We start from the raw sequence: 15,155 nt of genomic DNA, 5'->3' as shown, positions 1-15,155 counted from the left end.
ATCAAAGCCTGAACACACTCTGAGGGGCCCTGCCGGCCAACTCTGAGTCAGGCAAGGGCACTGCAGCAGCAGCTGCTTTTCTGATACCTATAAATATCCTACAGTAGATTCCTGTGGTCCCGCAGCCTTATGGGCCAATTTTTCTGAGGCTTAGTGTTCTCAAGGTGTGGAGCTATTGAGATGAGGGCCGGGCTGAATGATTGGGACGTGCCAAATGCCAGACATGTCTTTAGATTCCTGTTTATTAAGACTGCAGGGATATGCAGCAACCTGCCGAGAGAGGGATGGACAGGATGTTGGATATCTGTCTGAAAATGTTGAATGTTTTGTGTCAATCCATTTTATTTGACATAGGCCTAATACATTTAAAAATGGGAGGCATGGAGCAAGCATACACTTATTGCAGACTTTTATTGGTCATTTCACAGGCATTATATACAGTATTCAATCGGAGAGCTAGAAATGCCTGATTTTAAGTCACTTTTTAACTAAAATGGTGATTATGGCTTTGTTTTATGTAGTCTTCATTAGTGTTGATTGAACACTTGAAGGCTGACTCAACCTCAACCCCTTGATCATACGCTATCTGGTAATAGCTTTGAGCCATTAATAATGATTTTGTGCAAACATTACAAACAGGTCAGCCATTCACTTCCATAATGCATGGTCACACTCAGTGAAAATGGAGGGTTCAGTCTCTCAGGTATTAATGAGATTCTGGTGTAAGAGTGCTGGACTCTGCTGTATATAATAGTTAATATATACCATAATGGTTCTACTGCAAGATCCTGTAGATTTACAGTCTACAATATCAGGAAGATGAGACCCTTTCTCTCTGAATATGCCACACAACTTCTTGTTCAGTCACTTGTCATAACTAGACTGGACGCACGTCTGGTCTTTAATCAACCAAAGAGAGCGCATGTTACACCACTCCTTGTCTCACTTCACTGGCTGCCGGTTGATGCACGTATCAAGTTCAAGGCTCTGATGCTGGCATACAGAACAGTCACTGGGTCTGCTCCAGCATACCTAAAATCATTTCTGCAGAGCTACGTGCCTCTAGAAGCCTGCAGTCGGCTTAGGAACGTTGCCTTGTTGTACCAACAAAAAGAGGCACCAAAATATTTTCCCGGACTCTCGGCTTCATCATACTAAGTTGATGGAATGACCTTCCCAACAACATCCATGAAGCTGACTCACTTTCTGTCTTCAAAAAACTGCTAAAAACACTTCAATTCCACGAGCACTTAAACGATCAATAAAAAAAATATGATTTCTTGTTGCATTTTAATTCGTTTTGAATACTGTTCCGATGCTAGTGAAACTTTGTAATATGGCACTTTTCGAACCACTGTCTCCTTAAGATGATTTGCTTATGTGTTCCACTTTTGTAAGTCTGCCATATTAATAAATGTAAATGTTCTCTTTGTTTGAGTTTCACATTTTGGCCTAAAACGTACTCTACGCAAGTACATCAATTCAAACGAAGATAGCTACACTAGCTCGAGTTCATGTGTTTTTGTGTTCCAATGTGTCTCGGAACATTAAGGGCTGTTTTTGTATTTTTTTTTTTGGCATTGATAACTTTTCACAGAAGTAAGATGGGTATATTTGGGCTTTGCATGCTACATGCATTGTAGTGCCCTTCAAAAGTTGTTGTTGCGTCTTCTAAAAGAGGCCTTTTTTGTGGAAATCCTAATCTGTGTTTGTTTAATCTGTACTGATGTTTTCTCCTTTTCTCTTCTTTTTTTGCAGTTATTTTGAATCCTAAAAACCCAAAGGAATCACCCAAATCCTTCAGCTTTGACTATTCCTACTGGTCTCACACCTCGGTAAGTTGTCTAATTTTCTCTCGCTTTCTCTTACTCTTGTTCCCTGTACTGCTGAACTGGCGCTGTGGACAATAAAATGTGCATGTGGTCAGATTTACAGCAGTAATTAATTTTTCTCTAAAGTAACATTTTCCTCTTTTCTAATGTTTCTGCTAGCCGGACGACCCCAGCTTTGCATCACAGAACCTTGTGTACAATGACATCGGGAAGGAGATGTTGCAGCATGCATTTGAGGGCTATAACGTTTGCATTTTCGCCTACGGTCAGACAGGAGCTGGCAAATCCTACACCATGATGGGAAAGCAAGAAGAAGGACAGGAAGGCATCATCCCTCAGGTACATACTGTATGCCATATCACAACAACATATGCATCACCTTAATGGATCCCAAGTAAAAGACGTGCTTAAGAGTTCAGTTGAGCTATTTGTAATCTCAAAGCAGACATTGCCAAAAGACATTAAGGCATTAGCGCTCTGTCTCGCACAACCAGCAGGGGTAGATTCATTTGTGCTCTGTATCGATCGCTCTCTCTCTCTGTCCTAATGTGCTCCTTTTGTCCCCCTCCCAGCTCTGTGAAGAACTCTTTGAGAAAATCAATGAAAATAACAATGAGGAGATCTCGTACTCTGTGGAGGTGAGCTGTGGACACATCATGACTGCTCAGTCAATTCCTGTGACTCAGTTCACATGCTCTCCATGATCTATTGAAATGTTTTTTTTACTGTGTTACCAAAGCATTAAGCTCAGCAGAAGGGCAATGGATTTCTATATATCCAACTCTGTGCAACAATAACAAGTGTTCAATAACTCTAAAGCTAAATGTGGTCGGTTTCCATCAAAATGGCAGTGTTCTTAAATAAAGCATTAAAGGGATTGTTCACCCAAAAATTATAATTCTCTCATCATTTACTCACCCGGATGATATCCCAGGTGTGTATGACTTTCTTTTTTTCAGTAGAACACATTTGAAGAAAAATAGAATAATCTTTCAGCTCAGTAGGTCCTTAAAATGCAAGTGAGATAATTTTCACTATAACCAACTCTTTAAACCACAAGAGTATGTGAATTACAGTGATTTTACCACAATGATAATTCTATGGAAGACAATAGAGGGATAGTTGAATGTGTCCGTGCCAGTACTATAGATTGGGGATCTGGATTTTACAGATTTTGAAACTAAAAAATCGATCAGAAAATTGTATATTTGGATAAGAAATGAACATTATACATTGGGTTTTATTATAGTATTTACAATTGATTATTAAGTTCCATAATCCATAAATTTGTATGGTCATTATTTAGGTGGCTTTCATGGAAATATACTGCGAGCGGGTTAGAGATCTTCTAAACCCTAAAAACAAAGGTAACCTGCGTGTTAGGGAACATCCTCTACTTGGGCCCTATGTTGAAGACCTTTCAAAACTGGCCGTCACCTCCTATACAGACATTGCTGACCTCATGGATGCTGGTAACAAAGCCAGGTGAGCGTAAATAAAAAGATCTCATAAGTTTTTGTTTTGTAGTGTTTTGTGGTGGTGTTTTGTTTTGAGTTGTTTGGTTTTGTTTTGAGGATAATCATTTTAACTCTATTAAGCCACTTTCATAGTGTTAGGCTGCATTTTGTTATAATTTTACATTTCCTTTAAGACAGCAACATTATTATATAAAATTTATGTGGAATTTTGGAATTCAGAAATACTGTTGGTGATTGCCGCAGTGTTCACTCCAGTTAACATAGTTGGGCTTCAATAGACAGCAATAGCAAGTGTCAAGGGGGAAGTAGAATTGTAGTGTTAGCTATACGTATTTCCTTAGGTGATAGTCTGACTGACAGTCATGTGTAAATATGACTCTGGGAGGGAGTAACACACAGTAATTCTCCCGTTCTGATACTCAGGGTTTATTTGTGGGGTATGTGACATGTAATGCTTGCTTGGCACATGAGCTGTGTTCCGGTGTGGACTGGCCATCGGGAAGTTTGGGAATTTTCCCGGTGGGCCGGCCATGAAACGGGGCCAAATGGGCCACAATAAGCTGAAATGGGCTGCCACGTTATGGCAGCTCAGCTACTTTTAGGCAGATTTATATGTAAAATCCTGGGCCGATTTCTCTTCCCTGTCCGCCCCCTAGCTGTGTTTATGCCTTTTTCCTGCACTTACTAGTAGCTTCCAGGAATATTCTGCCCCTTACACTCTGCCAATAAGCATCCTAAACCTGTTGTTGAACTTCTGAAGCAATCTAGAAAAACAAGACTAGAGTGCACTATAGATCAACTCAAATTCCCATAATGCATCACTGAGGCTTTTTTCACTCTTTTGATTCAATTGCTTATTTCAAACCCAAATTGGCACCCTAAATGCCACTTATGTTAGGAAAAATACCTGAAATTTCTTAATTTCTGAGATTTCAAGCATTTCCACCATCTGTTTGTTTTACTCAAATATATTTAAATATACACTTTGACACTCATTTGCAACTCCTCAGAACTGTTGCCGCCACCAACATGAATGAGACAAGCAGCCGCTCCCACGCCGTCTTCACCATCGTTTTCACCCAGAGAAAGCACGACAGTGAGACAGACCTGTCCACAGAGAAGGTTAGATCTCCTACACTCACTCACAGCCATTATGACAGTTAATAGAGCTCAGATTAGTCCTGTTACACCAAGTCAGCAAATGTACCAGGCAAAAGGGAAAACTGCAAAAGAAACAGAACCATCCCACTTATCATGTGATTGTATGTGGCTCATTGTCCAATCGTTGCAGACACAAACACAGCTCTATGAGATCCACGGACAGAACAGCTATTGTGCAGAACTACTACATTAGATTTTCACTACACAGGTCTAACTACACAGGTCTCGCCTCAGCCCCCTCTCTAATATTACTCATCCAGTTTGACAGCAGAACCACTTGCTCAAGAGCACAAGGGCTAGAAATGTCACTTTAGCACAGTTTTACATACATGAACCAATCATTTCTACAGTACACTAATAGATCAAATTAATTCAGTTATGATCAAAACCATTCCAATCATTGTAGCAAATCAACTGGATGTTTTGTTTCAAATAGATTAAAAATAATTTACTGGTTTGTTTGAGTTTGTTTTGAATCACTCAGTATTGAGTAAATTATAGCATGGACAGATGTCCCTTTGTAGCATTTTACATATAATTTCTGAAAATAATAATAATAATTTTGGCTAGATACTGCTGTTTACCAATCTGTTTCATTTAGGTAATTTAGATTTTGTTAAATGTGCTGTTCTTCTCCCAAACAAAGTTCTCCCATGCAGTCGAATGATTTACAGATGCGTTTTGAAACAGTTTGATCAAATCACAAAAAAATATACATTTTCAGAAGAACGATTTATTTGTGGAACAGTCATTACTAGACAAAAGTGTTTTGATGATTCTGATCCTATCAAACATGAAAAAAGTCTGCCACATTAATTCGTATGCAAGGCAGAGATTTATTTTGTCTCTTATTTTAGTGTGTGTTGATGAGTCTGAATGTGTCTGTGCTGTCTGGTTTCAGGTCAGCAAAATCAGCCTGGTGGATCTGGCAGGAAGTGAGCGTGCTGACTCAACAGGGGCTAAAGGAACCAGACTAAAGGTACAAAGTAATTTTACTGCCTCTCTAGATCTCCAACACCACCTGCCATATGTTGAAGAAACTGCACTCTCCTCCTTACTCTATAAATATTCTGGCAATGTGACATGCATCTCTAAACATAAAACACCCATGTAGCATTGCAGCCATCATCAACAAACACAGAGGACACACTTGTTGTGCGTGCGTGTGCGCAAACCATTAAAAAGAGATTACTAATGCATTCATTAAAGACCACATGAAGTCAAGACTTGTTGGCTTTTAGTCCTGGTCTGTTAGCTTGGAAGACATACAGTATATATGCTAGTATATTCCTAAAAGTTTACCAAATTAATTTATAGCAGATGTACCCTTGTAAAATGTACAGTTTTTATCTTCTGTAAAGATAGACTAAAAAGAGTTATAAATCATCTTGCACTATACAGACTTTTCTCTAATCAAATGCTGTCTAGAACGAGAATGTGCCCGCCCCCCCAATATGACAACAGGAAAGAAAACTGTGGGAATTTAATCAAGGATTCTTAATACAAGGAACTGAACATGCTGGTTCTGCTTGTTTTTGCATTTTAGGAGGGAGCAAACATCAATAAATCTCTAACCACTCTTGGAAAGGTTATTTCAGCCCTGGCCGAGGTGGTGAGTATTATTCATTTCTCACTCTCCTGCCTGTTTGCCTGCATGTCTTCAGTGCTATAACTCAGTGTGCTGTCTGTCTCTCTCTCTCTCCTGACAATGCTTTCATACCCAGGATAACTTTACCAGCAAGGTAATCGATCTGTCTATCCCCTGTGTTTGGTCACTAACCAGTCTCCTCAATCTAAGCCAGTTTGTTTGATTTCCATCTTACAGTTGTCTTAATTGGTCTTTTCTCTCATTTCTGCCTTGATGTCTTATGCATCAAGAGTTTTCCTCAACCCCTTCATCTTTACATCAGTAGTACTCATCGCATTTTGAGTGCTGTATTCCAACATGTTTTACTAACTGTTTTAAAACAGAGCAAGAAGAAAAAAAAGACAGACTTCATTCCTTACCGAGATTCAGTGTTGACATGGCTGCTCAGAGAGAATCTAGGTAATGTTTATAAATGATCATATCTGAGTGCCACTGATGAGTATTTAAGTGTAATGATGCATGAATATTGTGAACCAGGAGTAAGATTACATAAGATTTCAAAATGGAACTGACTGTATTTACAAATAATTTAACCACTTTCCTTCTACAGTGTGTAATATAAATGGGCTCTTAAATATCACTATCGTTGAACTGATTATACTAAGGTTTTCAGCTTGGAGTCAAGCTGTTGTGGTTTTATGCTTGTCCTAAAATTATTCCAAAGATTTGAACTTGCAATGGAGGTTCTCTCCATAAGAATTAGTATTTAGGACTAACCGGAAACATTTTAAAGCAAGAAAACACTCTATTTTCCTATGTGCTTTAAACTGTCTCAGTGGCCCATCTCAGATCAATACTCCAATTGTGTTACTTGATTTTAATATTTTTTGTGTATCTGTGTGTTTACAAGGAGGGAACTCAAGGACAGCTATGGTGGCCGCTCTGAGTCCTGCTGACATCAACTATGATGAAACTCTGAGCACACTCCGGTAAGAATTCCCTTTCAGTGCCCTACCAAACAGTATGACTTCCAGCCTTAGATGATATTACCCACCAGCTTGTTTGTTATGTGCTGCAATACGTCTCCTCTGAGTGAAGACTCTCTAGTTTTATATTAAACTTCTTTGATATCAGCGGCTATTTTCAAAGGCTGCATGGTTGATTCAATTTGCTTGCTCATTCACACAGATATGCAGACAGGGCCAAGCAGATCAAGTGTAATGCTGTCATCAATGAAGATCCCAATGCCAAGCTGGTACGAGAGCTGAAGGACGAGGTGTTGCGTTTGAAGGAACTGCTCCATGCCCAGGGACTCGGGGACATCCTGGACAGTACGTTTTTTTTAATGCATTGCATATATACAATTATTTATATAGAGTCCTTATCTAGTAACCATGAATTACTAAAAAACTCACTGCAATTCATTGGCAAATAAAAGATCATTCACAGTGCTCACAAGTGGCAAATTCTTCAGCTCTGATGTAATGGCTTACTCTTGTTCAGCCTGCATTGTCTGAAGGTTGTTTCATATATGCCTTCATGGAGTGTTGAACTAGTTCATTTAACCATTTCTTCAACATGCGATGGAGAGTAGCATTAACTGTACAGAGATGACCCATTGTTGAGTTTCAAATAACATTTAATTCACCTTAGACAAGACTACAGTCTATGGTCATGTCCACACTAATCTTTTTTAGTTTGATAACCGTTTTATATTTCCTAACTGCAAAGTGTGCTGTGCTAGAAATCTTTTTTTGAAAGCTGAGATTAGCATGGACTTGGCTTCTTACCTATGTCACTTACCAACATGTAGAGAATACTGTTTTACAATATGCTTTTAAGAATTTACTTAATACCACAGTATATCAACTTTAACAACACATCTGCCTTTTAGTTGTGTAGAAGTCAAGTGTTTCCATCTCATGTTTGTTTTCACTATATCTTGTCTAGTCTAATCTAATCTAACTGCCTCCCTCAGTCATTCCTCTACTAGTCCTCTCAACTCTCAACTTTATCCTGTTCTTCCTGTTTCCCTTCAGTCGATCCAATGGGGGATGATTGCCTTGGAAGTGGAAGTAAATGTGTGTATACGCGGAACAGGGCCGCATCCTCACATTCTTCCCCTTCCGCTACCAGTAGCTTATGCATTGCTTTTGGCCCCCTCTGGAATACAAACCTTTCGGCTTTGCATGCCTCAGTTTTTCTTATTGCCAAAAAGCTTGAGTTACAAGGAATCCCAGACAATTGAGGGATGCAAAGGGGTGGGTGTTGGTTAGCATGCCGCTAGCAGGCTTTGTGCTTGCTCTTCCTCTGATCTGATTGACAGAATCAGATGGTGCTGTCTTAATGGCGGCTTTTCTCCAGATAGACTGCATCTGGAAGCACTTAATGTCACTCATTTAATCCGATTATGTTTTGCCCCGTAAATTTAATTGTCTCTTATAGATTGTAACTGTTACCAACCATTTTTTCAGCACTCGTTCATTTCTCCATAGGAATTTCAAAGAATCCTTCAATAAGGAGCTTTAAACCATTAACCAAACCAATCAGCTCTGAGATGAATAATGATAACTTTAATTTGAAACTTGAATTTGTAGCAAATGAAGTAGAAGAAAATCAAAGTAGAAAGACAAAATTATTTTGAGACCATGAACTACTCTTCACATGTGCATTGCAAAAAATAACAGTACAATATTAAAAGATTGAATAAGTAATTATAGTGATGTCATTGATTAGAAGTATAAAAACACAAAAAATTATCTGTCATATTTATACTTGGGCTGTGAATCGATTCAATCTTTTTAAAAATGAATAAATCACAAAAGGTTTTGTGATTAATCACAATTTAAATATGGTACATGATACATTACAGCAAACATTAAAAAAATCATAAATATATTTACTTTATACTTTGTCTCAAAGAACTTGCTAGAAATTGGTTAGTCATCATTTATTTTAATTATTTAAATATGCATGTTAAAATGTTCCTTTTTTCTTTTTGCAGATAGATTTAATTAGACAGATTTTTTCAAGTATTAATCTTTGGTACAAGTATATGTATTAATGCCATAAAATCAATAGACATGTTGTAATTAAAACTTGTGCAAAATCTTCTGCCACTTTACAGTGGATGTTTTTTAATAATAGGATCAAATGGGCAGATTCAATTCATATTAACTTCATTGGCAAGAGAAACCTAAGTGTACATTGCCAATGCTTTAATGGACATTATTCATACAGATATAAAACATATTGAATGCTGAAGTTTAATAGGCTGACGTTTAATATCTCAAAACTATTATTATCTCTGGCTGATGTTCAGTCTCTTCAAGTATCACTGGCTGCAGCTTGCTGAACGGCCTCGTCCTTTTCAGTCTATATCCCACAACTGTGTCTCATTCAAGTGGTTTCGCTTTTAAAACTGGTTCAGATGAAAGTCAGCATTTTCAGGCAATGCGAAGAGATACAGCAGCTTGCCCGTATCTTGCACAGCTAGAGTTAAGTGTCAGTTCTCCGTTCAGTAAATCCACTCCCGTGTTTATTATGCCCGGGACATGCATCTCATGTCATGAATAAGCGTGCACTATTTCAAGCAATCAGTTTAATTTCTGTGTTAGAGTGTGCAGTCGAGTCTGTACCTCCTGAAAATGAACATAGGCCATCCTAATCCTTACCATATGGAGCCTTTGGCTGACCAGCTTGCCAGGAACAACTTGAGACATCTTTCTCCCATCGTATGAAGTTTCAGGAAGTAAAAAAACGGCTTTAATTGCGTTAATTATTTTTAACACTTAAAAAATATTTAAAAATATTAATCAGAGAAAGTAACACGTTTAATTTTCTAGCCCAAATAATATATAAATGTAAGTTAATATATCAGCGTTTATGGTGCGATTTCCAAAACATTGACTTATCTGATAGGTGTAGGATTGTGGGTAGTGTAGTTCTTTACTGGCAATTTGAACTAAACTGCACATTTAATTTTTTTCCAAAGATTTGGTTCCTAGAAAAGATCCTAGAAAAGCATACATCATCCCTAAACAACCTTAAATTCATCAAAAGGTCTTTATTTAAATGTTAATCCATAAATACAATTTTCTGTGGAGAAAATTAATGTGATTTTTTTTCTTCCAGAACCTGACTTTTGTGCTCTACTGGAACGCCTCTAGCTCTCTGCCTTAGCTCTCTCTTTGTTTCTTTACCAATGAAGGCTTTGTTATGTCATGTAACTATTCATTGCAGGTCACAATTTTCAAGATGTTAGAGCACTGCTATATTCACAAACTGAAGCATTGAGCTATCGGATAAAAGGTGCATGTTTTCATCATTTTATGATTGCAGAATAGCAGTTTACAGTGGGTAGTGTAAAAATACAATAGCGTCCTGTAGCACCAGTATTTCCATATGGGTTTAGACTCTCTCTGCCCTTCCGAGTGCATCTGTACCCTCTTCCCTCCCCATCCTCTGTATCCACTTACGTGCGCACACTGTGTTCCTTCTTTAAAGCTGCATAAACAAAAACCATCACCGAATCAAAGCTCAGCTGGCTGTTTGATTTTATATGTCTGGGATTTTATATGTCTCTTGATACACAGAGAGATGGACACACACACACTATGCTCACTGCTAAAGCCACCTGGCACTGGAAATAGTTTTTTTTATCTCGACTGAAACAGGGCTGGGTGATATATTGAATATTAACAATATAATTGAGATAATTTTGCTGACGATGTAAAATTGACCAATATCGGGATTATTTTTCTATGCTTTCATTTAGCCCTTAAAGGTGGGGTATGTGATTTGCAAAACGGCCGGCAGATTTTGAAAATACACAACTCTAAGGTCCTACCTTCTCTCCTCCAACGCTGGCCCTAACTCCACCCATTCGAAAAACATGGACGCGCAATCATGCACGAGCGAAAACTCAGATGCGCAGTGTTCTAGACTCACTAGTCAAACAGTGCATTCACCTGTCAGACAATTTTTCAGAGCAAATTGTTGACACAGCAGGAGGAGGGGTTCGCATACCACTCTTGAAAGGTGTAGAGCTGATTTTCTCATAACTGTAAAAAAAAAGAACATAGCCAGCCCTGGCGTCTGTACAGCGGTCTTCTATTCAAAACAGGATTCATAGAAATGTGGAACAACCCCACTAGCACTATAAAAGCTCTATTCTCCATACATAAATACAATCGCTTCCTGTTACTGGGTCACGAGCTTTGAGTATGCGCACGAACGGGACACGCGCGCCAGGGTGGTGGGGGGCGGGGGGCATGGTACGACCGTTTGATTGACACATTTTCTGTCCAATGATTCTAGATGGTCTTGAAAATGATTGGCTGGAGTTTTTCGAGTCCTGCCCGTTCCACAGATGATTAAATTGCTTAATTTTCATTTCAGTGCTTCTAATTTACAGCCAGTAAGTGGGTTAGGAATAGGATTTCAAGTTATTTTGAAAAAATGGTCAAAAAAGAAAATCACATACCCCACCTTTAAGTTTCATAAAGAGAGCGTCAGTAGACTAATTTCATGATTTTTCAGGCCTGTGCAATTAATCAAAATAACATACGTGATTATTAATCCACAAAAGGCTGTGATTTCATGACAGATCAACATGTTCTGTGTGTGATTCAGAACAAACCGGTGACGTGCTGATCTGTGTGCATGCACATGGCAGCACTCTCAGATCAGTTCACATGCATTCTGAAATCAAATTAATGCAGGTTCAAGCATTTACACAATTCCAAACATTGGTAACAGTTACGAGTTATTATACAAATCTTCAAAAGTGGCACAAAATAAAAGAAAAGGAGGAGATTTCAGCATTTCAGAAAATGTGGAACATTATAAACTGTCAAATACACATCTCCTTTTCGTTGTCAAAATTAGAGTTCCTTGTGAACTTGAAGTAAATACGACAGCACTTTCGGTGTCAAAATAAAAGCCCCAGGTGGAGGTGAAGAAAACAGGACAGAAATATATTACGTTTGTATAACACTGATCTAATAATCAGAATAATAATGATAACTGAGCATTATATTATAATAATAAACCTGACGTGTCCCACAGTAATAATTTAGTATTATGCAATGTTCAACTGGGTTTTAAAAATAAGTCAGTGAAGTAGCTTTGCACACCATACATTCACAAAAATGTATTAGTAAAATTTTTTTAAGGTAAATAATGATTTTTATTAAGCTACTATGTATCATTGTATAATATAATTAAAAAAAAAAACACTTGAGCCATTTTAGAGCAAATACATATATATCGAGATATATATCAGATATCGTCAATTTGCTGAAATATTGAGATATAATTTTTTTTAAGATCTATCGCCCAGGCTTAGACTGAAATGCATGCCGTGGTCTGTGTGCTAACAGCCTCAATCGCATCATCTGAATGCATGAAGTCAACAGTAATGTAATGCAGTGCTGCTATGCCTCCATATTGGCCTAGTTGCTTCAAGTGAGTTTTTAGATAAATGAAGTGGAAAGATATCCAGAAGAGTGAATATACGGTAAAAAGCTGCGATAAACTCCCTGGGAGAGGTTTCGTAAGCACGCTCTCAGTCACCATATCTGTTCTGAAGTATATTTTGAGGAGCTATGTGACAGTGCTGCCAAAAGAGCATCTTGAATTTAAGAATGATGTGCTTGGTGGAGAAGAATGAGATTATGGCTCATATCTGCAGCATGTTTTCATACAGCTCTTCCTCACCCCCAAGTCCCCCCCAGTTCGTGACCTCTTTACAATCCCCCAATTTCTTCTCTCCCATCTGAGAAGGGATGTACATTTTCACCCAGGTTAAATTGAAGTAAAACTTGTATTTTAAAATACCTGAACCCAGTGAATAATTACTGCATATTATTAAAAAAAAATGAAGTTACGTATTGCAAGAGTAATGCTTAGAATTAGTAACTTTGTCTTGTTTAATTGAGAAGTAAAAATGTAAAAGATATTATTGTTTTCAGAGAACATACTGTATGTAAATACATATGTATGAATGTACATATTTTGTCTTGTTCAATATTTCTCACTTATTTTAAGCTAAAATGTAGTGAGATCTGTGCTTAAAAATATTTTCAAGAGAAATTGTATATTGTTAGGTGCTATGATTTGTCAACCCTTTTAAGTTTTTCAAAATTTTTAATCACCTTTTTGCTTGTTTTTTGGTTTTTAGTCCTGATACGATAAATTAACTGTTAAAAATCAAATACTCCATGCAGGAGTATAGTAAAAACTGCATGTATATTTATTTGATAAGAATTAGAGTAGTTTTAGATTTCAGTACAGCTGGTCACACAATTACAAAAGTTCAAGTGAATATCTGTTTATTTATTTTTTTTACTGGAAAACAAGACCAAAAATATTGATTAGGAATTTATATTATTATTATTTTTCAGAGAAGACCATATGCTCTTAATGACCTGAGGTGAAAACTCCCACTCTGTTTATCTAAATGTCTGACTGATGTGTTATTCGCTATCCTCCAATGTGAACTGTGTGTCTTACATTGGTCTTTCCTCCTCTTTGTCCATTTCTTTTTCTCACATTTTCTCCTTTACTCTCTCTTTTACATTTCTGTCTCCACCATTTTCGCTTCTCCTTCCTCCTTTCCTCGTCTGTCTCTCCTGTGTGGCTCAGATCTGAAAGATATAACCAACAATAAGCATAGATACTTGCTTGCCTCAGAGAACCAACGGCCTGGCCATTTCTCCACAGCACCTATGGGCTGCCTGACAGCCTCTCCATCTTCAGGCTCTCTGTGCAGCCAGGAAGGGCTGCAGTCTGTGTCCAGCATCCAAGAGCGCATCATGTCCACGCCGGGCGGAGAAGAGGCCATCGAAAGGCTGAAGGTACTTCAACAAGCATTTTCAAAACAATGAGTCAAGGGCTTAAATTAATAACTATTTCCTAGCATGAAAGATGTTTCCTCTTGAATTAATCAAGACGAGTGATTTTATAATTAGGAGTAATTGGCGCTTCAGGCACCTGTGACATTTTGTAGTGTCTCGATTTGCATATGTATGTTCCACTCTGGATCGCCATGGTAACCTGAGCGGTATTTTAAGGACTGCATTATGCTTTTGTTCCGACATATTGTGTCTTCATGAATGGTATCTGATTCACCAACTATCTTCAAAACACAACATCGAACTAATATCAGTGAAATTACACCTTTCTCGATACCAATTTCAATACCAAAAATAATATGTTAATGAACACGCTCTGTTCAAATAAATAAATATATATACACAGTATCTCACAAAAGTGAGTACACCCCTCACATTTTTGTAAATATTTGATTATATCGTTTCATGTGACAACACTGAAGAAATAACACTTTGCTACAATATAAAGTAGTGAGTGTACAGCTTGTAAAACAGTGTAAATTTGCTGTCCCCTCAAAATAACTCAACACACAGCCATTAATGTCTAAACCGCTGGCAACAAAAGTGAGTACACCCCTAAGTGAAAATGCCCAAATTGGGCCCATAGTGTCAATAATTTGTGCCACACACGTTTGACACCATCTGAACCAAATACGTTTATCTTGGTCTCATCAGACCACAGGACATGGTTTCAGTAATCCATGTCCTTAGTCTGCTTGTCTTCAGCAAATTGTTTGTGGGCTTTCTTGTGCAACATCTTTAGAAGAGGCTTCCTTCTGGGACGACATCCATGCTGACCAATTTGATGCAGTGTACGGCGTATGGTCTGAGCACTGACAGGCTGACCTCCCCACCCCTTAAACCTCTGCAGCAATGCTGGCAGCACTCATACGTCTATTTCCCAAAGACAACCTCTGGATATGACGCTGAGCACGTGCACTCAACTTCTTTGGTCGACCATGGCGAGGCTTGTTCTGAGTGGAACCTGTCCTGTTAAACCACTGTATGGTCTTGGCCACCGTGCTGCAGCTCAGTGTCAGGGTCTTGACAATCTTCTTATAGCCTAGGCCATCTGTATATAGAGCAACAAAAAATTATTTTTTTCAGACCCTCAGAGAGTTCTTTGCCATGAGGTGCCATGTTGGACTTCCAGTGACCAGTATGAGGGAGTGTGAGAGTGATAACACCACATTTAACGTAC

General features: G+C 38.2%; 1 protein-coding gene across 5 annotated transcripts in view; it reads left to right on the top strand.

The window, feature by feature from the left end:
- The window catches only part of kif1b (kinesin family member 1B), a 103,132-nt gene that overhangs the window by 32,519 nt on the left and 55,458 nt on the right, over positions 1 to 15,155 (top strand). For 3 of the 5 annotated variants that reach the window (XM_052105250.1, XM_052105249.1, XM_052105251.1), the window contains exons 3-13: positions 1,759 to 1,835; positions 1,992 to 2,171; positions 2,405 to 2,470; positions 3,139 to 3,317; positions 4,321 to 4,432; positions 5,373 to 5,450; positions 6,018 to 6,083; positions 6,443 to 6,518; positions 6,970 to 7,048; positions 7,248 to 7,390; positions 13,785 to 13,918. In XM_052105250.1, the coding sequence (XP_051961210.1) occupies positions 1,759 to 1,835; positions 1,992 to 2,171; positions 2,405 to 2,470; positions 3,139 to 3,317; positions 4,321 to 4,432; positions 5,373 to 5,450; positions 6,018 to 6,083; positions 6,443 to 6,518; positions 6,970 to 7,048; positions 7,248 to 7,390; positions 13,785 to 13,918 (1,190 nt within the window). Of the gene's footprint in view, positions 1 to 1,758; positions 1,836 to 1,991; positions 2,172 to 2,404; positions 2,471 to 3,138; positions 3,318 to 4,320; positions 4,433 to 5,372; positions 5,451 to 6,017; positions 6,084 to 6,195; positions 6,214 to 6,442; positions 6,519 to 6,969; positions 7,049 to 7,247; positions 7,391 to 13,706; positions 13,919 to 15,155 lie in introns of all 5 variants that reach the window. The other 2 variants (XM_052105248.1, XM_052105247.1) reach the window with 1 other exon arrangement.

The sequence above is a fragment of the Xyrauchen texanus genome, chromosome 35 (genome assembly GCF_025860055.1).
Source record: "Xyrauchen texanus isolate HMW12.3.18 chromosome 35, RBS_HiC_50CHRs, whole genome shotgun sequence".
NCBI lineage: Eukaryota > Metazoa > Chordata > Actinopteri > Cypriniformes > Catostomidae > Xyrauchen > Xyrauchen texanus.
This window is presented reverse-complemented; position numbering and strand designations above follow the sequence as displayed.